General features: G+C 29.3%; 2 protein-coding genes across 5 annotated transcripts in view; one reads left to right on the top strand and one right to left on the bottom strand.

Annotated features, from left to right (window-relative positions):
* Positions 1–2,519, top strand: part of LOC142237215 (uncharacterized) — a 91,209-nt gene extending 88,690 nt beyond the window's left edge. For all 4 annotated transcript variants that reach the window (XM_075308586.1, XM_075308588.1, XM_075308587.1 and 1 more), the window contains one exon: positions 1,657–2,519. The gene's annotated coding sequence lies outside the window, so the exon portion shown is untranslated. The remainder of the gene's footprint in view (positions 1–1,656) is intronic.
* On the bottom strand, positions 2,343–25,296 carry mus301 (mutagen-sensitive 301). The gene is made up of 9 exons (XM_075308584.1): positions 24,332–25,296; positions 24,066–24,244; positions 22,921–23,194; positions 22,059–22,264; positions 21,851–21,996; positions 15,408–15,864; positions 14,468–15,349; positions 2,738–2,872; positions 2,343–2,673 (listed from the first exon to the last, which is right to left on the bottom strand). The coding sequence occupies exons 1-9, from the start codon at positions 25,191–25,193 to the stop codon at positions 2,572–2,574; spliced, it is 3,243 nt and encodes a 1,080-aa protein (XP_075164699.1). The 5' UTR covers positions 25,194–25,296; the 3' UTR covers positions 2,343–2,571.
* Between the last annotated feature and the right edge of the window lie 881 nt (positions 25,297–26,177).

Genomic DNA, 26,177 nt, shown 5'->3' with positions numbered 1-26,177 from the left:
TTTTCTATAGTAATAAAATTTTGACAAAATTTTCCATAGAAATAAAATTTTGACAAAATTTTCTATAGAAATAAAATGTTGACAAAATTTTCTATAGAAATAAAATTTTGACAAAATTTTCTATAGCAATAAAATTTTGACAAAATTTTCCATAGAAATAAAATTTTTACAAAATTTTCTATAGAAATAAAATTTTGACAAAATTTTCTATAGTAATAAAATTTTGACAAAATTTTCCATAGAAATAAAATTTTGACAAAATTTTCTATAGAAATAAAATTTTGACAACATTTTCTATAGAAATAAAATTTTGAAAAAAATTTCTATAAAAATAATATTTTGAGAAAATTTTCTATAGAAATAAAATTTTGACAAAATTTTCTATAGAAATACAATTTTGACAAAATTTTCTATAGAAATAAAATTTTGACAAAATTTTCTATAGAAATAAAATTTTGACAAAATTTTCTATAGAAATAACATTTTGAGAAAATTTTCTATAGAAATAAAATTTTGACAAAATTTTCTATAGAAATAAAATTTTGGCAAAATTTTCTATAGAAATAAAATTTAGAGAAAATTTCCTATAGAAATAAAATTTTGACAAAATTTTCTATAGAAATAAAATTTTGAGAAAATTTTCTATAGAAATAAAATTTTGACGAAATTTTCTATAGAAATAAAATTTTGAAAAAATTTTCTATAGAAATAAAATTTTGACAAAATTTTCTATAGAAATAAAATTTTGGCAAAATTTTCTATAGAAATAAAACTGTGAGAAAATTTTCTATTGAAATAAAATCTTACAAAATAAGATAGTTTTTTGGTAATGTCTTCTCCAAATTTTTGGTAGAATATTTTTGCTCGAGTTTAAGTGGCCACATATAATTCTGGGTCGATATGAGCAAATTATTGCATGGTATATTACTATGTACTTCACTTACCAAATTTCCACCCAATCGGATTTTCTCTTCCAGGAAGTCAAATCTGGGGATCGATTTATATGGGAGCTATACACAACAGTCGGACCACATTGTGGCCAATTTGCAGTACCATCCGATCTACGAGTACATCAACAACTACTTGGGTCATATTTCAATTGGTTCAATAATTGATTTCGTTGGGCTATCCAATGACACGGCTTGGTATGACAAAGACGTCGATTCGGATTTCTTTGTTGATGATCATCAGATGGGAAATTATGCCAGAATTCTCGATGAATGGTCGGGGGAAAATTCTTGAACGTCTGTTGTCTTACAAGGTAGTCACGTCCAAAGACGGGCTATACTGGTCCAAGATTTGATATGGCCCTCATATAATTTGGTTTCCAGAGCATCGCAATTTTTTGTCTAAAGACTGCAAACACCCATATGGAGTATTTTTATTTCCTGAAAAACTCGAAAATACAAACAACCCCAAAGTACTTCAACAACGACAACGAGAAGAGATCCAAAAGCCGATAATCGATTTTTCAACTAATCAATTTTTTGTCAAAAAAATCGACTTTTGCATTTTTTGAAAATCGATTCAAATGTTGATGAAAATCGAGTAATCGACTTTTTCTAGTTGCCAAAATGGGACAAGTTTCCGCTTTTTCTTTCAGAGTTTGGTATATTTTTAAATATGTAATAATTTGAAATTTTCTTCTCTTTCCAGATATCTCCCCATTTTGTAAATATAATTTTAAATATAACATGAAATACAACGGCAACACTCTACATAAGATGTATGGTAAATTATACATCATTGAATCTCATAAAGGCCAAGTATTTGGTGTACAGGACTTATATAGATAACGAAGAACAAAAACAAACAACTATATTACTTATTCTCATGGCTTTAGTATACTATTGCCTACTTTGTTATTGTGCGGCCAGATATAAGAGATGTTCATATATGTAGTGTTCCATATAATAATGATATAACCATAAGTATCTCTACTTTTTTCTTTCGTCTGTCTCTCAGTAATTATAAATACTCATATTTCGTGATAACAAAAAAGGGACAAAATTGTATTTGTCTTATTTAAAGAAAATAAAAACAAAACACAAAAGATCGGCTTGTAAAAGCCGACATAAAAATTATTTACAACTTCAATTTAAAGAGATATGTGAACTCTATGTTTCATATGGTTATTTTTTCGTTTTGTTTTTTAGTTATTTTTTTATTATTTTTCCTAAATTATGTTATTTAAAATTAAAACAAACAAAAAAAACCCAAACACATTTTGGAATGCAAAAAACATTAATGATAATTATTCTAATGTTTGAACTATATGTGAATGAAATTTTATCATTATTATTATATAGAGGAAAATTTAAATTAAAACAACTTGAGACATGTCCAAAATTCTTCATCATTTCATTTGTAGTAAGAAGACTTGAAAATGTAATTAAATATTAAATAAATTAAACTATAATAACAAATACAATAGATGTGTGTGAACTAAACTAAAAAATGTAAAACAAAATGTATCTTAAAAATTACAAAAAAAAATAAAGAAAACAAAATTATTGGTATATATTTGTTGTTATACTGTTTTTTTTTTTACAAATGGTAAGCATGTTCACTTTACTGCAATTCTTCACTGTTATTATCTTCTTGAGGCTTAAGACAAACTTTTAGAGCTTCTGTCTCTTCCTCTAAGTGATCAAGTTTTTTCATCAGTATTATCTATAAATAATTAAACAATAACAATTACATTTAGAATAACAATTTATATATATTTTACTCTTACCTTTGCCGCAGATATAATTTCTTTGGCTATGCGTAAGGGCATGTGTTCAAGAGATTTTACCAATTCCATTGGTCTACATTTTGCAATATCTTCTATGGTTTTATAGCCTGCTGTATAAAGTTGTCTTGCTCGGTTCTGGAAGTTGATGAAGGAATATTCACTTTATCGTCATATTGATCCAAACTTCTAAACAATGTTAGTTTTTTTCTCTCTGATCAAAAACTACAACAGCAAACTTGCTACTGCTTGTTCGATAAAAAAAATGTTGGCTGTTTCAGTTGATTCATTAAATTTATCTGCACACTTAAAACATTTTACTTGAATATCACATTACAAATTTAAGGCAATTTTTTAAAAGAATTTTTCACTTATTTAAGTTAGAATACTAATTCTGGTCCGAATGACGATTATTCGGTTTTTCTACTGCCAAAAGTTGATACACGTCAAAGAAGCAAGACTTAGAAAGAAATGAAATAGAATATAATTATTCAAGCTTGAGATGTTTTTTTTTAGTTTCTTTATTCTTCAATATTCCGCAATTACGTTGAATTGCTTCATCAGGAATGGATCTACAATAAAAATAATTTCTATTTTTAATCATGACATATAAATTATTTACCACAAATTCATGGCTGAACAAGAAGGTTAAATCTTGGGCCCATATGATTACAATTTTTTTATTTCGACAAAATTTTAAGATGTCAAAATCATATGTTTATGGTGATTGCAGCTCTCCAAATGTCACTGCATAGCAAATGCATCTCAAACAAACTCGCGTATTCATAGCTGGAGAATTGTTCCCATATGATTACAATTTTTTTATTTCGACAAAATTTTAAGATGTCAAAATCATATGTTTATGGTGATTGCAGCTCTCCAAATGTCACTGCATAGCAAATGCATCTCAAACAAACTCGCGTATTCATAGCTGGAGAATTGTTCAAAGATGACTTGAGTATCTTGATAACATATTCCAGACCCAAAATACCACGCACATCAGTTTTTAAACTGCATCATAAACTGTTTTTGTTAATAGATGGCGAAGATCCATTTGACTGACTTCCATTCTTAACTTTGGTGGGTATTATAGTCTTATTTGTCTCATATCGGCGTTCCTCGGATGAATTATCCACTTCACAATCACTCATAGGTGATACAATTAAATTTGAACCTTTATTTTTCTCTGGATTTTAATTATTTTTTCAGGACAATTGAAAGAATAAATAATTGCCACTTTTACCAATGCCATACGATTCTTTTATCAGCTGATTTTGACTTCTTAAAATTGTAAACAACATATTGAAATTTGTTGTTTTTGTTATCGTGATTCAACCTCCTTATTCAGCCATGCACAAATTGTTCTATCAAATTACAATTAAATATAGTGGCTTACACTAATATGACTGTTGATTTTATTTTATAAATATAAGAATTTTATTTTATAAGTATAAGTTTGATAGAACAACCCAGTCAGAAAAAAAACCATCGGGAAAAAGCGTTGTTACAACCCCAAAATGATAACATCATTCCACGGTGTATCGATTGTATTTAACAACGTTTTCAAAGCGTCATGAAAACAATATTTTATACGCTTTTCCGATGGTTTAACGAACGCTTTGACAACCCCAAAATGATAACATCGTTATACGGTGTATCGATGGTTTTTACAATCATTAAAAAGCACTGAAAAACAAAATTTCATACGTCTTTCCAATTGTTTCTAGAAGATTTTGTCAAAATTTTATTTCTATAGAAAATTTTGCCAAATGTTATTTCTATAGAAAATATTGTCAAAATGTTATTTCTGCCCGCCTTGCATACAAAGGGTATTGGGTTCCAAACCAGATTCGACCAAACACCAAAATGTTTTTTTTTTTCAGCATTGGATAATCCCAACTCGGTAATGCTGGTGACATTTCTGAGTGTTTCAAAACTTCTCTAAGTGGTTTCACTGCAATGTGTAACGCCGTTCGGACTCGGCTATAAAAAGGAGGTCCCTTGTCGTTGAGCCTAACATAGAATTGAGCAGCACTCAGTGATAAGAGAGTAGTTCCCCACTGTGGTAACACAATGGACTGAATAGTCTAAGTGAGCCTGATACATCGGGCTGCCACCTAAGATAACCTAACCTAGAATTAGATTGAATCGATTTTGCAATGTCCGTCTCCCTGTCTCATACTGGTGTATTTGGAACACGGTTGCCACAATTGGTAGAATTCTAGCAAAAATGGTAAATTTTTGACCGCTTGATAGACTTGTAGGATGTTCAATGTTTTGGTAGATTTTGCAAAATATTCCTCTCCTACTAAGAGGTAATTTATGAATAGAAATAAAATTTTCACAAAATTTTCCATAGAAATAAAATGTTGACAAAATTGTCTATAGAAATAAAATCTTGACAAAATTTTCTATAGAAATAAAATTTGGACAACATTTTCTATAGAGATAGGATTTTGACAAAATTTTTGTGAAAAAAAGTAATTATGTCTAACAAAATTTCTTCAATTAGTCGATAAATAAGTACTTATATTTGGGTTTTGGCGCGATGTCAGCGTTTAGTTTAGTTAAAACTTTCTACAATTGCCTCATTTGTAAAATTAACCAAAATTGTTGTTCCTAGTTGTTTCACTGTTAATGTACATATTCACTTTATATGATAAAGGAACATTATCCTATTATAAATCAATTCATATCAACAATAATACATCCATTACTCATTAAAAACCATTGGACATTGATGGAACATGCATTTTCACCGACAATTTTATGGAAAATTTACTATTTAAAAACCGTCAATTAATTTGTTTAGCAAGCGTTGTTTCAACGTTGGCTTCCAACGCTGTTACAACGCTCAATATTTATAACCATCGTAAATTTCTGACTGGGAATTTGTGGTAAATAATTTGTATGTCATGATTAAAAATATCAATAATTAAAAATAACGTAATTGCGAAATATTGAAGAATAACGAATACATGCAAAAACGATCTCACGGACTATATGGCGACCCAGCATGTATATGAGGACAAGCTAAGATTGATTTTCCCAAGTATAGATGACTGGGAGGAAAAGCGCATACTTTTTGGAGATCTGAACATTTATACGGACGGATCGAAGATGGCTGAAGGCACGGACAGTGATATCTACTGCGAGGAGCTAGGAATCAGGGAGTCATATGGAATGGACAACGCATGCAGTATCTTTCAGGCGGTGGTACTTGCTATTGCCAAAGCTGCGGAGCTCCTGTTGATGAGGCCGATATTCAGAAGCGATATCTGGCTTCTTCATAGACAGTCAGGCAGCAATGAAGGCCTTGGATAATACGAATATAACGTCGAAGGTAATTAGCCGCTGTCGAGAGAACTCAGGGTTTTCGCTGAACAGCATAATATAACTCTGAGCTGGGTAGCTGGACATTATGGAATAAGGGGCAATGATGAGGCAGATGTACTGGCTAAGGAAGGTGCACGCGGCACGGATAACATCGTCACGTACGTTTCCCCCGCTATCTTTATATACTTACAGAGTCAATGCTAAATATGATGAACTATGGACTTCCTCTGAGGGTTGCGAGCAGACCATGCTCATATGGAACGAGAAGAGTAATAGGGACTCAGGATTTCTAATGGAGACGAATAGAGAGGATTTGAGGCCGTTGATAGGCATCATCACGGGACACAATACACTTGGGAAGCATATGGTAAGGATTGGCTTAATGACCGATGATATATATTTGTAGATGGTGCCTTCACCCGGAGGCTACAGAAGACTCTTACGACTTTCTTTGCCAGTGTCCGGCATTATCTTTTAGAAGAAACAAGATACTGGGCTCCTTTTTCTTTCAGGATATTACTGAGGTACGGGACTGTAATTTAAAGGATATACTCGCTTTTATCAAGGCTTCAGGATGGAAAACCTAGAGAACCGTAAAGGAGATGTGACCGACCAGAGGCAGAGGAAGACAAATATCGAAGAGGAAAGAAACCACCATGAGGAATCACAATGGACCAGCATAGTCTAAGTGGACACTATTTTCCGTACTACGGATTTGGTGTCACCCTCTATAACCTAACCTAAAACGATCTCAAGATTAAATAATTATCTTCTATTTAATACAAAAGAATGATCGAATAAAATAAAAATTTCTATTTTAAAAAGAAATTATGAAAATTGCTACAAACAAATACATCACTTAGATAAAACAATAAACTATCAAATAACATAATAACAATTCATCACGAAAGCCGTGAAAAAACTCAACCCTTTCTGTTATAATAAAATTTAGACAAATAAAATTTTGACAACATTTTCTATAGAAATAAAATTTTGACAAAATTTTCTATAGAAATAAAATTTTGACAAAATTTTCTATAGAAATAAAATTTCGACAAAACTTTCTATAGTAATAAAATTTTGACAAAATTTTCTATAGAAATAAAATTTTGACAAAATTTTCTATAGAAATAAAATTTTGACAAAAATTTCTATAGAAATAAAATTTTGACAAAATTTTCTATAGAAATAAAAAACAGCAACTGATAGTTTTCATTCTCTTGCGTTCTCTTAGACAACACCAGTGACATAGTTTTTAACTTTATTTATTTTGTAAATCTGTAATGTTAAACGAAATCTTGTGTCATTATTACATATTTGTTTTTAATACAATATAGATTCCCGTCGATGATTTCCGAAGGAGATCGAAATATCGAATTATAAAAAAATAAAAATAAAACCTTGACCTCGAGCTTGAATTTACAAATAGAAAACAGAAGGAAATAAAATTTTGACAAAATTTTCTATAGGAATAAAATGTTTACAAATTTTCTATAGGAATAAAATGTTTACAAATTTTTCGATAGAAATAAAATTTTGACAAAATTTTCGATAGAAATAAAATTTTGACAAAATTTTCAATAGAAATAAAATTTTGACAAAATTTTCGATAGAAATAAAATTTTGACAAAATTTTCGATAGAAATAAAATTTTGACAAAATTTTCTATAATTTTATATAAATTGGCCGCTAAGTGGCTTCAAATTACATGATGAAAATAAAAATAAATAAATAAAATTTTAGGAAAAATTTTCTATAGAAATAAAATGTTGACAAATTTTCTATAGAAATAAAGTTTTGCCAAAATTTTCTATAGAAATAAAATTTTTACAACATTTTCTATGTAAGGCTTGGTACCGGATTGGATAGCATTTACTCCTTCAAGAGGCTCCGCAAGTCAAATTTGGGGATCGGTTTATATTGGGACTATATAATGGAGCAATTTTTGCGTGGTTGTTAAAGGTCATATACTAACACCACGTATAAAATTTCCTCCAAGAGACTCCGGAGATGAGTTTATTTCGGATGAAACTTACTCCACCAAGAGACTCCGATGTAGACTGTTTTTGCATCGTTGTTAGTGGAAATATACTAACATCGCGTACCAAATTTCAACGTCGGATGAAAATGGCACTTCCAATAGGATCCGGAATTCAAACCTGGGGTCCGTTTAATAGGGCTATACCTAACAGTAGTCCGACCTAAATCAATAACATCTACTTGTACCAAGTTTCAAGACGATAGCTTGTTCCATTCGGAAGTTAGCGCGATATTTAAAGACGGACGGAGGGGCATCGTTAGATCGTCTCGGAATGTTGCCACGACTCACAATATATGGTGTCTCATACCAATGTTTCTTTGTGTTACAAACGGAATAACAAAGTTAATATACACCCATCCAATGGTAGAGGGTATAAAAATGGCACTGTAAGACCCAAAAAATCAAAACTTAAGCCTCAATATTGCAAAGGTACAGTAAAGCAAGGAGGAGGCTCAATTAGGGTGTGGGGTTATTTTACTTTTTTTTGACTTGCTTTCATTCATAAAAAAATGGAGTAATGGATCGATTTGTCTACAAGAGTGTTTTAGAATACGTAATATTTCCTTTCGCAGAAGAAACTATGCCAATTGTCAGAAATCAACATTTTGTCATGACCAGCCCAATCTGTGGAGTATCGTAGATAGGAAAATAATAAGAGATTCTCAAACAAATAAACCCAAAATTTTCAATTATATTATTGTAATTGGAAAAACATCGCCGAATATCAAAGTAAGATGTGACACTGTGTTCAATAATAGGATAGCGTAGCCATAGATTACTAAGTTAACTAATTTATTTTCGATCATATATTAGAAAGTTTTGTACAAGCAGAAATTGGTTCGTTTTGCTCGTTTATCCTCGTTGTTTGTCATACTTTAAGAACGAAGTTTGCATTTTTTGTTTTGTATTGCTAAATAAATAAAATACATAATTTAAAAGAAAAGGACAAACAAATACAATTTTATTTATTTTATTTATTTATTTATTTATCCACAAAAAACATATTACATAGCAAAACAAAATGCCTGAATTATAGAAAATAATTAAATTCAAAACCTTAACAATTACCTGAATTACTAAATCAGGTACGTGAATTACTAAATGAATTACTAAATACATAAAAAATAGCAATAATTAAGTTATGCCCAATTATCCATGTTAAAGCAACACACAAGTACACAGAAAAAATATCACCAAAATATTTCCAATTAAAAAGTTAATTGAAGATGGAATTTTTTCAATTAATAAATTAATTGATACAATTAATTGATACAATTAAAAAAATTAATTGATACAATTAACTTTTTAATCAAATTCGGAAGACTAATTCAGTTAAAAAAGTGCTGATTTTTTAAATTTTTAATTAAAAATGTATTTCAAACAATCATTTGTTAATCCAAATAAAAACTCTATGCCAATTCAGAAAGTAATTAAAAATAGTTATCTTTTTTAATTAATAAATTAATTGAGTTTTGCAATCAACATCAATTAAATTTTTAAGTGAATCAATTAAAAAATTAATTGAAATTTGCTGAAAAATCAATTAATTTTTTAATCATGCCCAATTAAATTCTATGCCCAATTAAAACTGTGATTGATACTATCATTTTCGTGATTGAAGACATTTCAATTAAAAAATTAATTGGATCAATTAATTTGGTGATTGAATCAGAAATTTTTTTTTTGTGTGTAGAAGGTCAATCATTATTACCGGAAAAATGCTCCAAAAGTTTAAGCCTAGAAGCATTATTAGAGTGCGAAAATGTTTGTAACTCAAAAGGCAAATAATTCCAACATCGTGCAACTCGAATTGGAAAACATCTATAGGTACTACACCTACTCAGAGGAATATCAATATGATTAACCTTTGCAGACCGAACAATAGAAAACGCGTTACACAGTGGTAAAACAACTCCGCACTTAAGGGTCCTATAAAAAAGACACACTGTGCGAAGTGTAATGAAATCCCTGTAACAGCAACCAAACAATTCTTTAACAATACCAGATATATGCTCCCTTCTCCTAATGCTAAAAACAAATCTTGCCGCAGAATTGACAATACGTCCAAGAAAGTCAATATTGTTCGATGTAGTGCCTGAATATACCTCGAGTCCGTACAGTACTTGCGGCATGAGTACACACAAAAAAATTTTTTTCTGATTCAATCACCAAATTAATTGATCCAATTAATTTTTTAATTGAAATGTCTTCAATCACGGAAATGATAGTATCAATCACAGTTTTAATTGGGCATAGAAAAAATTCTTGATTAAAAAATAATTGATTTTTTCAGCAAATTTCAATTAATTTTTTAATTGATTCAATTAAAAATTTAATTGATGTTGATTGCAAAACTCAATTAATTTATTAATTGAAAAAGGTAACTATTTTTAATTACTTTCTGAATTGGCTTAGAGTTTTTATTTGGATTAACAAATGATTGTTTGAAATCATTTTTAATTAAAAATTAAAAAAAATCAGCACTTTTTTTAACTGAATTAGTCTTCCGAATTTGATTAAAAAGTTGATTGTATCAATTAATTTTTTAATTAAAAATTTTAAAATTTTCAATCATTGACTTAATTAACTTAATGTTTCTATCATGATTAAAAAGTTAATTGTATCAATTAATTTATGAATTGAAAAAATTTTCAACTTCAATTAACTTTTTAATTGGAAATATATTGAAATTGAAATTTAAATGTTCGTAGAATAAATTCTCCGTAGAACACTCAAGACCTTACGTTGGACAGATTCCATATGGGGCAAAAAACATAGCCGCTCATCCAAAATAACACCAAGGCACTTAAATTAACTAACAAATTCGATAACAATGTCATTAATTAACAAATCGTAATTAAAATAACTATGCGAAAATGCGATAGCTTTGGATTTGACAGGATTAATGGCTAAATTATTCACGGCAGACCATTGAGAAATCCTATCAAGGCAAAATTGTATATTATTCCGCAATAGAACAGGGTTATTCCTCCCAGACCTGAAATGTAAGAATATGTCGTGTGCAAACAAAAAAGGGGTACAAAATCCGTCGTCTACACAATCGGGGAGATCATTTATATACAAAACGAATAAAAGGGGTCCCAGGACAGGGCCCGGGGGTACAACCGATTATAATCCAAGATTGCTAGAAATAGCACCATTCAGTTCAAAAAATTGCGACCTACCAGTTAAAAAGGACCAAATTAAACTACATGCCGAATGGGAGAAATTAAAGTGATGCCTAACCTTATTAATCAAAGTAGACAAGCAGATAGAATTAAAAGCTTTGGTTAAGTCTAGGGACACAAGAATAGACAGCTTCCTCTCATTCTCACACCTTTTAGCAGTGTCCGTCAAGTGCACAAGGAGAGACGTAGTATTGTGTCCTGCACGAAAAGCATATTGCAAACTAAATATCATGTTTCTAGTATGGGTCCATAATCAAAAGTTCTACTCTCATCGAAACTGCCGGGAGTATTGAAATGGGTCTCAAATCCTCCGGACCCCTAATCCTGGTTGATTTAGGTATGGGGACAACCCGCGCCTTCTTCCATAGAGTAGGAAACGTGGATGTAGTAAGTATGGAATTAACTAAATCTAACAAGACAGGGACAATAAACTAACTTCAAGAAGCGAATAAGTATCCCGTCCGTTCCCATCGCTCCTAATCTAATCCTCTTAAGAGTCAACACCACATCGTGCTTATTAACGTAGATAAAAGAAAATGAGCCGTTATCATAATCAAACAAATCGAAAGGTAGCCCACATAATCCTAAATCACTCAATGGAGTCCTCACACACTGCTCATTCAAATTCTCAACATCACAGTCGACAGCCACATTCACCGATCCTGAGCATCCAGCCCCCTTGAGCAGTCTTCACATTCCCGAGGTGTCTAAACTAGCAAATAATTTAGCAAAATGTCTCTTTTTTCCTTCCTAATCGCCGCCTTCGCCCAATTTCTATATTTGCAAAACACTTTCATTTTCAGATGGATCGAGTAAATATGTTGAAAAAGATAAATCCCTCAGTGACCGCGCATAAATAACAGTCCTCAACTTCATGCAAGAATCATCTGTCCGTGCTACATACCTTTTAGTTGGGACAAAATTGAACAAGGTATCAAAGTCGAAAACATATAACATTTGGAATCCACATTCGACTCATCTAAAATATGCGAAAAATTGTAGGAATCACAAAACCTGGCAATTCCATTCCAATCCATCCTACTAAAGTCCCTGTAATCAACCCGATTATCAGTGGTCACCGAACTTAAAGCAATAGAGACAAAAATCAACGCATGGTGGGAAATGCCAGGGCATTGAACGCGGGAAGAGAAATTTATCAAAGATGAATTACTCACAAGAAAAAAATCAATCAGAGAAGTAGACTTATGTTGCACATGATAGTGAGTAGGAATTGAATTGTGACAAATGGACAAATTATTCCTAGTACAAAACGAACGGACTGAGACTGCCTTAGTGAAGTCAAACTGATTGAGATTAAAATCTCCTACAACAATGATGTGGGAATAGTTCAAAAAACAGTTCCGAATGAAGATGCTCAAATGATTGTAAATTAGCCGGTGGCGGTAGGTATACCACACCAAATAAAACCCTAACACTCCCCAACTGTAGCTCAATAAAAACAGATTCCACAACTGGACTTGAAATTCGGAAAACAACCTTAGTAGCAAACTTGCGTGATATGTACATACACACTCCACCACCCCTACGCGTACCAGCCTTATCATTCCTAATCAGCCTATAACCAGGTAACCCTACAGCACAACTAGACACACTCTCATTTAGCCATTTGAAAAATATGTGTTGCTATTAACAACTGGGCATAAATTAGGATTAATTGACATAAAATACTAAGCATAATAATATGGTGGGGAGCCAAATGTACAAGTATAAATAAGATGACACAATGTAATCGCAATACATCATGGAACTATGATTTCATTTTTCTAAAGTACAGCTGATCAATGCAGCTTAGAGATCAATAAAATATACTTATATATAATATACTATAGTATAATAGTTGGAGTATAGATCAGAGAACGGCTGCGATCTACCGCAACCGACCAGTGTATTTAGTAAACACCAATATTTGCAATCTTAAAACACCAATTAGTAAAAAAAATTTCAACCATCAATATCCAATGCAACCGACGACTGTCGGTGTTTGTTAGTATGATTGTTGGTCTCTCGAAAACACCGTAGTAAAGCAATATGTGCGATTTTTGGTTGCCCATTTCATAGACCAATAGATAGACCGCCTTTCCGTAGTTAAACTAACGCTAAATTTAACTTATTTTTATTGGAAAAAATTAATTTGCTTGTAGTTAAATTTTATTATTTTTATCGAAATTTTCCACAGGTTAGGTTAGGTTAGGTGGCAGCCCGATATATCAGGCTCACTTAGACTATTCAGTTCATTGTGATACCACATTGGTGAACTTCTCTCTTATCACTGAGTGTTGTCCGATTCCATGTTAAGCTCGATGACAAGGGACCTCCTTTTTATAGCCGAATCCGAACGGCTTTCCACATTGCAGTGAAACCACTTAGAGAAGTTTTGAAACCCACAGAAATGTCACCAGCATTACTGAGTCGGGATAATCCACCGCTGAAAAACTTTTTGGTGTCCGGTCGTAGCAGGAATCGAACCCACGACCTTGTGTATGCAAGGCAGGCATTTAAAAATGTTAAACATTTTTATTATTAAGAATATGAAACTTTTACTGAACTGTAAATTGTAAATTGAAACTTTTGGAATAGAAATAGACATTTGTGTGGAGTATGCTAGATGTAGCATATGTACATTCAAAATACCCGCCACGTCGATTGCAGAGTGTTCCTTTGCAAGAGCCATATTTAATAGCAAACTGGTATATCGAAATGGAAAGTCCATAACATTTAACATAAAGTTCACCTTTAACGGTACAATATAGTTAGACCCTTCCGATCTTATCTTCCCCGATCCGGATCCGGATGTGAATTTTGATTTTTTGGAAAACAAAAAAGTAATTTTTACAATAAATGATACGCCTAAAGATACTCTCAGAGTTGCCATATAAATATCATCATATTCCCCACCTAATCCAATGACGACTTTTCGACATTTTCGTTGATTTTGACCAACACATTAGGCTAAAAGTCGTTTTTCGAATTTTGTATTCCTATCATAAACTCATTCCAAAGGACACATTATGGGACTGATAAATCTTGGGCAAGCTCTTAAGATTCGGTTTCATTTAAAACTTTCGAAAAGTCAGAGGCAATTTACACCAAATTCTCGTAGGTGAGAGAGAGAGAGAGAGAGTAAATTTTCTTCCTTTTAGTACTTACCATTTTCACAGCTGGCAACTCCAATAACGGTTCCAATTCTGCTGTACCACAACGATCCATTTTCTTACCGACTCGTTCAAATAATGGCTTAAAACACCAAAATTCTTCAACTTGCTCACACAATCGAACAATTGCACTAGCAGCTGCAGTAGCTTGACTACTTAAATTCTGTAGAATACCACGTTCAATGTTATATTTGGCAGCAATTTCCGGAATAGGGACTAAATGTAATAAGTCCAATAAAATCAAAACCTTATATAAACGATTCAATTTCAATTCCATTGGTCCATGTATAGACATAGTTTTGGCCATCTTAGCAGCATGAGCCTCTGTAAACCCCAATTGTTTGAATAGACGTTGGGTCGATTCATCTAATTTCTCATAGGAATGAAATAAAATTGTGGGATCAGCTGGAAATAGTTCATCGCCATTTGCATTGGAATTGAACGATACTACCAAATATAGAATATGTGCATAATTAGTTAATATCATTTGTTTTTGCGCCTGAGTCAATTCATTGTGAATGGCATAGGCCCTTTTATAATCAATTCCGGCCTTAAATGCCGCTTTGCCAATTGTGGTCAATTGGAAACGTGTTGTATTATGAAGTTTAATGGTACGATCCGGTAGTGTGCTGGTATTACTTTTATTCTGCAAATCTTGCGTTATTAAAATATGAGATATGTCTTTTTTCATTTCACTACTGGCCACTTGTAGAACTTTATTTTTGAACATTTCACAGAGTATTTCCTTTACCATCGTTGTTACCGAAACTTCTGGGCATTGGGTGGCTTGAACTGCTAGAAGTGTACCCTGAACTAAGCGATGTAAATCAGCACGACATGAAGCCAAACCCATACCTATTGCGCTTAAAATTAGAGACTTTTCGTGGGGTTATTAGCTTTTGATTGTCTAAAAATTGCCAGTGAATACATCTTACCTGCAGTCCAATTCTTCCTTGATCATCTAATGAACTCATAGCTTTATCCATTGGCGAGAATAACATTTCCCCCACTCGTACATTATCACGACTGGAACTAATTAGAATACTTTCGCCAGCCTCGCCCATGCCAGCTCTTCCAGCTCGCCCTATCATTTGTTTATATTTGCATAGTGTCATAAATTCTTGTCCCACATAAGGAGCTCGGATGATAACTCTCTTTGCGGGTAAATTTACACCAGCTGCCAATGTGGAAGTACAGCAAATCACACTGAGGACTCCAAACCGATAGGCGGCTTCAATAAATTTACGTTCATCAGTAGTTAGGCCAGAATGATGGTAAGCTATACCAAACGGTATAGATTTGGCCAATACAGGACTCAAAATACCACAAATTTTATCCAAAGCATCCATTAGATCGGCTTTTTCACTCTTACGATACTCCAGAAATTTCGATCTTAAAAGAAACAAAAAATAATCTATTAATCCAAATCTAATCTACATGAAATTAGTTTTCATCATGCCATAACCACACCAAACAGGGTGGTGACATTATATGGGTGGTGACAAAAAAAAATACAAAATATTTTCGTCATATTGTTCGAATTCGAAGATGGATGGGATAATATTACAGCCAGAGTTCAGATGTTTTCGGTTAAGAAGTACAGTACTCTCCTCACATACGAGCACCCAATCAATTGCAGTGATGTACTGTAGAATGCCCAAATCATTTCAACTTTTGGAAGTTAACTCGATTTTACTGCCCAAATTTTTATCCTATTTAAAAGGTTGATTTGGAATATTGCGATTCTTCGTATTCATAACGAACATAATTTAATAAACGAATTCGCAAAATGTATAGAAATAAAATTATGTTACAATTTTCTATAGAAATAAAGTTTTGCCAAAATTTTCTATAGAAATAAAATTTTTCCAAAATTTTCTATAGAAATAAAATTTTGCCAAAATTTTCTATAGAAATAAAATTTTGCCAAAATTTTCTATAGAAATAAAATTTTGCCAAAATTTTCTATAGAAATAAAGTTTTGCCAAAATTTTCTATAGAAATAAAATTTTGCCAAAATTTTCTATAGAAATAAAATTTTGACAAAATTTTCAAAGAAATGAAATTTTGACAAAATTTTCTATAGAAATAAAATTTTGACAAAATTTTCTATAGAAATAAAATTTTGAAAAAATTTTCTATAGAAATAAAATGTTGACAAAATTTTCTATAGAAATAAAATTTTGATAAAATTTTCTATAGAAATAAAATGTTGACAAAATTTTCTATGAAAATAAAATGTTGACAAAATTTTCTATGAAAATAAAATTTTGACAAAATTTTCAATAAAATTTTGACAATACTCAATAGAAATAAAATTTTGACAAAATTTCCTATAGAAATAATTTTTTTTCGTTTTGTTTTGTTATTGTTGGTTTTTTTCTTTAATCATTGTTGCTGTTGTTTTTTTTTTATTTCAGCTTAAAACCAACAGAGGAAAAGAATGTTTGTTAAATTTATTTGGGCAAAGACCTATAGACTGCAAGATGGTTGGATGGACGCACGTTTCGGAATTACCACATTCCTCATCAGCATCCTCTACTTGCAGCAAAACTATCAACCAATTATCAGAATAAATTCAGGCAGTTCACTAAACCCAAAAGTAAACCACACTTGAACCTTCCGGAAAAAAGGAAAAGAGATATGTTTGTACGAATTTATTTCGGCAAATTTCCTATAGAAATAAAATTTTGACAAAATTTTCTATAGAAATAACATTTTGACAAAAATTTCTATAGAAATAATATTTTGACAAAATTTTCTATAGAAATAAATATTTGACAAAATTTTCTATAGAAATAAAATTTTGACAAAATTTTCTATAGAAATAAAATCTTGTTAAAATTTTCTAAAGACATAAAGTTTTGACAAAATTTTCTATAGAAATAAAATTTTGACAAAATTTTCTATAGAAATAAAATTTTGACAAAATTTTCTATAGAAATAAAATTTTGACAAAATTTTCTATAGAAATAAAATTTTGACATTTTCTGTAGAAATAAAATTTTGACAACATTTTCTGTAGAAATAAAATTTTGACAAAATTTTCTATAGAAATAAAATTTTGACAAAATTTTCTATAGAAATAAAATTTTGACAAAATTTTCTATAGAAATAAAATTTTGACAAAATTTTCTATAGAAATAAAATTTTGACAAAATTTTCTATAGAAATAAAATTTTGACAAAATTTTCTATAGAAATAAAATTTTGACAAAATTTTCTATAGAAATAAAATTTTGACAAAATTTTCTATAGAAATAAAATTTTGACAAAATTTTCTATAGAAATAAAATTTTGCCAAAATTTTCTATAGAAATAAAATTTTGCCAAAATTTTCAAAGAAATGAAATTTTGACAAAATTTTCAAAGAAATGAAATTTTGACAAAATTTTCTATAGAAATAAAATTTTGACAAAATTTTCTATAGAAATAAAATTTTGAAAAAATTTTCTATAGAAATAAAATGTTGACAAAATTTTCTATAGAAATAAAATTTTGACAAAATTTTCTATAGAAATAAAATGTTGACAAAATTTTCTATGAAAATAAAATGTTGACAAAATTTTCTATGAAAATAAAATTTTGACAAAATTTTCAATAAAATTTTGACAATACTCAATAGAAATAAAATTTTGACAAAATTTCCTATAGAAATAATTTTTTTTCGTTTTGTTTTGTTATTGTTGGTTTTTTTCTTTAATCAGTGTTGCTGTTGTTTTTTTTTTATTTCAGCTTAAAACCAACAGAGGAAAAGAATGTTTGTTAAATTTATTTGGGCAAAGACCTATAGACTGCAAGATGGTTGGATGGACGCACGTTTCGGAATTACCACATTCCTCATCAGCATCCTCTACTTGCAGCAAAACTATCAACCAATTATCAGAATAAATTCAGGCAGTTCACTAAACCCAAAAGTAAACCACACTTGAACCTTCCGGAAAAAAGGAAAAGAGATATGTTTGTACGAATTTATTTCGGCAAATTTCCTATAGAAATAAAATTTTGACAAAATTTTCTATAGAAATAAAATTTTGACAAAAATTTCTATAGAAATAAAATTTTGACAAAATTTTCTATAGAAATAAATATTTGACAAAATTTTCTATAGAAATAAAATTTTGACAAAATTTTCTGTAGAAATAAAATCTTACTAAAATTTTCTAAAGACATAAAGTTTTGACAAAATTTTCTATAGAAATAAAATTTTGACAAAATTTTCTATAGAAATAAAATTTTGACAAAATTTTCTATAGAAATAAAATTTTGACATTTTCTGTAGAAATAAAATTTTGACAACATTTTCTGTAGAAATAAAATTTTGACAAAATTTTCTATAGAAATAAAATTTTGACAAAATTTTCTATAGAAATAAAATTTTGACAAAATTTTCTATAGAAATAAAATTTTGACAAAATTTTCTATAGAAATAAAATTTTGACAAAATTTTCTATAGAAATAAAATTTTGACAAAATTTTCTATAGAAATAAAATTTTGACAAAATTTTCTATAGAAATAAAATTTTGACAAAATTTTCTATAGAAATAAAATTTTGACAAAATTTTCTATAGAAATAAAATTTTGACAAAATTTTCTATAGAAATAAAATTTTGACAAAATTTCCATAGAAATAAAATTTTGACAAAATTTTCTACAGAAATAAAATATCGACAAATTTTTCCATAGAAATAAAATTTTGACAAAATTTTCCATAGAAATAAAATTTTGACAAAATTTTCTATAGAAATAAAATTTTGACAAAATTTTCTATAGAAATAAAATTTTGACAAAATTTTCAACAGACATAAAATTTTGACAAAATTTTCTATAGAAATAAAATTTTGACAAAATTTTCTATAGAAATAAAATTTTGACAAAATTTTCTATAGAAATAAAATTTTGACAAAATTTTCTATAGAAATAAAATTTTGACAAAATTTTCTACAGAAATAAAATTTTGACAAAATTTTCTATAGAAATAAATTTTTGACAAAATTTTCTATAGAAATAAAATTTTGACAAAATTTTCCATAGAAATAAAATTTTGACAAAATTTTCTATAGTAATAAAATTTTGACAAAATTTTCTACAGAAATAAAATTTTGACAAATTTTTCCATAAAAATAAAATTTTGACAAAATTTTCCATAGAAATAAAATTTTGACAAAATTTTCTATAGAAATAATATTTTGACAAAATTTTCTATAGAAATAAAATTTTGACAAAATTTTCTATAGAAATAAAATTTTATTTGTTGTTTTGTTCTCATCTTAAAAACCATTGCGTTGACTAAACTACAAGAGTAGCTTAACCACTCTTATAATTTAGTCAACACAATGGTTTAAGCTGAGATCAAAACAACAAATATGATTAAAATACAAACCAACAATTACAAAACAAAACGAATGAAATAAAATTTTCCATAGAAATAAAATTTTGACAAAATTTTCTATAGAAATAAAATTTTGACAAAATTTTCTATAGAAATAAAATTTTGACAAAATTTTCAACAGACATAAAATTTTGACAAAATTTTCTATAGAAATAAAATTTTGACAAAATTTTCTATAGAAATAAAATCTTGTTAAAATTTTCTAAAGAAATAAAGTTTTGACAAAATTTTCTATAGAAATAAAATTTTGACAAAATTTTCTATAGAAATAAAATTTTGACAAAATTTTCTATAGAAATAAAATTTTGACAAAATTTTTATAGAAATAAAATTTTGATATTTTCTGTAGAAATAAAATTTTGACAACATTTTCTATAGAAATAAAATTTTGACAAAATTTTCTATAGAAATAAAATTTTGACAAAATTTTCTATAGAAATAAAATTTTGACAAAATTTTCTCTAGAAATAAAATTTTGACAAAATTTTCTATAGAAATAAAATTTTGACAAAATTTTCTATAGAAATAAAATTTTGACAAAATTTTCTATAGAAATAAAATTTTGACAAAATTTTCTATAGAAATAAAATTTTGACAAAATTTTCTATAGAAATAAAATATTGACAAAATTTTCTATAGAAATAAAATTTTGACAAAATTTTCTATAGAAATAAAATTTTGACAAAATTTTCCATAGAAATAAAATTTTGACAAAATTTTCTATAGCAATAAAATGTTGACAAAATTTTCTACAGAAATAAAATATCGACAAATTTTTCCATAGAAATAAAATTTTGACAAAATTTTCTATAGAAATAAAATTTTGACAAAATTTTCTATAGAAATAAAATTTTGACAAAATTTTCTATAGAAATAAAATTTTGACAAAATTTTCAACAGACATAAAATTTTGACAAAATTTTCTATAGAAATAAAATTTTGACAAAATTTTCTATAGAAATAAAATTTTGACAAAATTTTCTATAGAAATAAAATTTTGACAAAATTTTCTATAGAAATAAAATTTTGACAAAATTTTCTATAGAAATAAAATTTTGACAAAATTTTCCATAGAAATAAAATTTTGACAAAATTTTCTATAGTAATAAAATTTTGACAAAATTTTCTACAGAAATAAAATATCGACAAATTTTTCCATAGAAATAAAATTTTGACAAAATTTTCTATAGAAATAAAATTTTGACAAAATTTTCTATAGAAATAAAATTTTGACAAAATTTTCTATAGAAATAAAATTTTGACAAAATTTTCAACAGACATAAAATTTTGACAAAATTTTCTATAGAAATAAAATTTTGACAAAATTTTCTATAGAAATAAAATTTTGACAAAATTTTCTATAGAAATAAAATTTTGACAAAATTTTCTATAGAAATAAAATTTTGACAAAATTTTCCATAGAAATAAAATTTTGACAAAATTTTCTATAGTAATAAAATTTTGACAAAATTTTCTACAGAAATAAAATTTTGACAAATTTTTCCATAGAAATAAAATTTTGACAAAATTTTCCATAGAAATAAAATTTTGACAAAATTTTCTATAGAAATAAAATTTTGACAAAATTTTCTATAGAAATAAAATTTTGACAAAATTTTCTATAGAAATAAAATATTATTTGTTGTTTTGATCTCATCTTAAAAACCATTGCGTTGACTAAACTACAAGAGTAGCTTAACCACTCTTATAATTTAGTCAACACAATGGTTTAAGCTGAGATCAAAACAACAAATATGATTAAAATACAAACCAACAATTACAAAACAAAACGAATGAAATAAAATTTTCCATAGAAATAAAATTTTGACAAAATTTTCTATAGAAATAAAATAAATAAATAGAAATAGAACTAAAATTTTGTAATATATAGTAAGAAAATTTTACATAGTGGTCCCATTTAAATTAAATACTTTAAAATGACATATTCAAAATTAAAATATTGGCATAATTAATTTTATAACTTACTTGGGTAATATACGACTCAAAAGCACGGCAACATTTTCACAATTCTTACGACTAGAACAAAATATCAAACAACCATTTTTTGGTGCACACTCTGTTACTAAACCGGCCAAATGATCTGGATCAGAACGCAATACAGCCTCACTATACTAAGAGATTAGTTATTAATTATTTCATGAAAATCCACACCTCAATTCGCACATGAGCTTACATTGAAGTTAACACTACGGCTATAGACAAAAATCTCTTCCAATGATTTGCCTTCTAAATTAATTTGTAAAATATCTCGTCCGCATTTAATGTATTCCTTTAATTCAACTGGACGAAAGCCTCTTGTGTATACATCAGCCTTTAGAAATTGTGAAATTTCTGATAGATTTCCAATGGTGGCGCTCATTCCCACAATTTGTATTTTAGCTGTAATAGAAAAAAATATTTCAGTGCCATAAATAAATATAGTTGAAGCTTAGATTTCAATTCAAATGTATCCTTATAGGCCTAGAGCTGGTAATTCGAACCGTGTACAATCCGATGGGCCTTAGCTTACGCTGTCCAATGGTGATTAAAAAGTGGCGTTCGTGCAAAATAGTTATGTATACCCTTTTTCATGGACCCTTGCCGAATTTTGCAATTTTATTCGAAGACCTATTTGTACCAGACAATGCAAATTATTTCAAACTTTGAAAACAAACCTTAACATTTTTACACAAATGCCCTGGTCCCCATTTCTTGAAAGTTTTCGTTCGTATTTCGAACAAAAGAATATTGATTTTGATTCTACAATTTTGCTGTCGAAGGTATACAAAAAGTAAAAAAGTAAATTAAAATACTAACGGAAGGAATTTTCAAAAATTGAAAAAACAATATTGTTCGTATTCGAGTGACTGCTTTACGTTCGATTCAGTTGTCATACGGGTTGTCATACGGGAATACAGCAAAAATGTAAACATTCCAATGCAAATTGAAAACATAAATTCGAATTTACAGTTTGGAGCTTTGTTAGCAAGATTAAAATCGAATTTAATTCTCCAAACTTTCTTATACAAACTAAATATCTCCAAAGCGTAACTAACCATTTAAATACATGATTTTTGTTAGAAATGCCTCCAAATAGGCTCCTCTTCCACGTTCACCAATTAAATGTAGTTCATCTACCACCACTAAGCCAATTTCATTTGCTCGTTCGGCTTCAATAAGACTATCGAATAGAACTGCACCCTTTTCTATCGAAGCTATAAAAATACTTCTACGTTTACGCCTTTTCACTGGTGGACATCTGCCTTTACCCGCTGTATATTCATCCACAATAAAGTCCAATGCAATGGCAAATGGTGACATAGCACTTACCTTAAATATAGAGAACAGACATTATTTAGGGGGATGTAAAAAAATATTCAAAGAATAAAACATAAAAGTGGAAAGTTCTAAAATGTAAGAAGTTTTCAATATTGTTTGTAGTATTAGTTATTGCTTATCTTTGTTGGGTAGGATATGTATTGATAAAATATAAAACCAGATTTAAACACCGTGAGTGATATTTGCCGATTGCAAATAGAAATGTCCAAAAAATGTTAGCCTGTGTAGTAGTGGTATAAACCAGCTATAACGGTTCTATACCGGCCCTCTACGAACGACTATCAAAAACGCTGATCCCAGATTTATCCATCTTGCGTGAAATCTAGGCACTCTGTATTGCAAATAAAAATTCCAAAAAATGTTAGCTCGTGTAGAAGCGATATAAACCAGCTAGAATGTCTCTCAAAGACACTGATCCCACGAAATTATCGAGTTCCATCACTGTGGATTTTTTTTTTATTCTTTATTTTTTAATTTTATTTAGATTATTTGGTTTTGTCCTTAAATTTTGTTTTAATTAGTAATTTATTATTATTACTATTTTTTAAATTTATTGTTCATCTTGTTGACTAGCAATTAAAACGACTCATATACTGTAATTATAAGATTATTAATATCTTGTTGTATATGAAACTCGAAAAGTCAATAAATAAATAAAATCAAAAAAATATATAGTTGAGTACCAGAAGAGTCAAAACGTCGGATATTGCTATTCCATAGGATATATGGATTTTTAAGCTTTTTAGCTTAGCTCCTAATGTTGACAAAATTTGGGAATGTAGTTTCGTTTTGAGTAGAAGCGAGAAAAGCAAACTGAATATACTCTCTATTTTTTTTTTTTGTAATTTCCAACCAAACTCACCTTTTCTTGGACTATTGATACATAAGGCAATATAAATAGGACATTCTTTTCACGACATACTACTTCGCGTAGCATTAAAATTTCGGCAACTAAAGTTTTTCCACCACTTGTGGGCAAAGCGTAAATAAGATTTTTACGTTTTCGTATTGCAGGTAGATTTAGGCATTCGTCTTGCCACTCTAGTAATTGAATTTAAAAGAAAAATAAATTTGTAACGATTATCAATAGATTCTGTATGGAATGCAAAATACAATCATCCAACCCACCATATAAACTGGATATTCCTTTGGTTTCGTAAATTAATCGTTTTACCCTATCCGGCAAGCCATAAAAATCTCCCTTACAAGGATAATCATCCACTACCTCTGCATCAAAAGGTTCACTATCCCAATCGAAACGTGATAGATTTTCGGTAGATTCCTTAATCACATCAGTTTGATGTAGTAAACCTAGGGTTTGATTATGAATTTCTTCTCGCGTTTTGTACTGTGAACCTCCTATGTAAGAGTCTACATTGTTTGTCAATGCTTGCTGGATATTTGGGGCAGATGTGGTTTTAGATCCAACTGGTTTAGGAAATTTGAATGCGATATCATCTAAAAATTTTTGCGTACATTGTGCCATTAAATCTTCCACAGGAATTTCGCAATCTTTAAAAAGATCTATTTCTGCAGGTTGAGTGGTAGTTGTTCTTGCAGGTGTCGAAGTTGGCTCAATTTCACATTTAACATTTTCCTCTCCCATCAATTGTTCAACATCAATTTCTGAGAAGAGCGTATCATCGCCTAGAATACCATTATCAGATGTTGGAAGTATTGGATTAATGGGTGTTCCTCCGACATTGCTTTGCTCCGTTGCTTGACTTTCTTCCGGCAATATAATATCACTGAATAAACTATCGTCGGAGTTGTTATAAAAGCTGCTATTCTTATTTGTAGATGCAGGTTCTGCCCTTTTCAATATATTATCCAATTTGACGTCACGGAAAAAACTATCCTCTGTTTCCGCCCAAAGAACACTTTCGCTGGGCTCTATTAATGTTCGATTACATTTTCGGCGTTTTAATTCCTGCTGCTGATCACTTTCGGTGGTAGAACTCCTATCACGGATCCTTATATTTCTAGACATAGGTGAAATATTTGTTTTTAATAAGACGAATTGGCGCGCTTTCTTCAGCCAACAAGGATCAGCTGACCCTTTAATAGTTACCACTATGTCAGATCCGTTTAAAATTTTTCAAGTAGTTACCACTTTGTCAAATTTGACATTAGAGAACTAGAGAAGCTGCCAGCTTAAAGGCCGGTATGCACCTCTAGCTAAATTTTCGGTAGCAAAAATTTATTTAAGTCTACAACAAAAAAACAGGGCTGTGTACACAAATTTTAAACCAGTTAATCGCTTTTAAAAATTGTTAATATATGTTCCAAATATTCCTCAAATAAATTGTTTATTATTTACAGACCTTTTAAAACTTTTACGCACACAATGATTGTAATAAATTAAATGTTTGCTGCCAAAATATGCTTTTGACAACCCTGTTATTTTCATTAGAGGTGCGTACTAGCTTACGAAATTGAACGCTACCCAAAATTTCGTTAGCATAAATAGCAATGCATTTCTTATGGGAATGAAATTTTTCGCTAGAGGTGCATACCGGCCTTAAAGCTGAGTAATATGTTCAGTTTTCAAGCTGAAAACCAGCTTGTTTTCACGGTTACTTTTTTTAATTAATTAATTTAGATATATAAAATTAGTTGCAATAAATTCCTTGGATCTTTTCCATCCATTATTTGGTAAGACTTGATTAAAATATAATCGTCTTCATAAATATATTTGTACTTTTAATTTAGTGTTTTGGTGAAAACATCGAACATAGTACTCACCTTAAGGCCGGTACTCTGTTCGGTTTTCGCGTTGAAACTCCATACAAAACCAAAAAATTCGAAAAATTTGCGAAATTTTTTCCATTTGTGATACTTTGTTTTTTCGTGTTGAAAAACTGACGTTTATAGCGCGTTTGCAATGTGAATTAAGAAATAATTTATTTATTAAAAACTATTTGTGCGGGTTTATAAATCAAACACGGACCATATTTTTGTTCCGAAACTATAC

The sequence above is a fragment of the Haematobia irritans genome, chromosome 4 (genome assembly GCF_050003625.1).
Source record: "Haematobia irritans isolate KBUSLIRL chromosome 4, ASM5000362v1, whole genome shotgun sequence".
In the NCBI taxonomy this organism is placed as follows: Eukaryota; Metazoa; Arthropoda; class Insecta; order Diptera; family Muscidae; genus Haematobia; species Haematobia irritans.
Note: the sequence above shows the minus strand (reverse complement) of the source record. Positions and strands in the feature narration are given on the sequence as shown.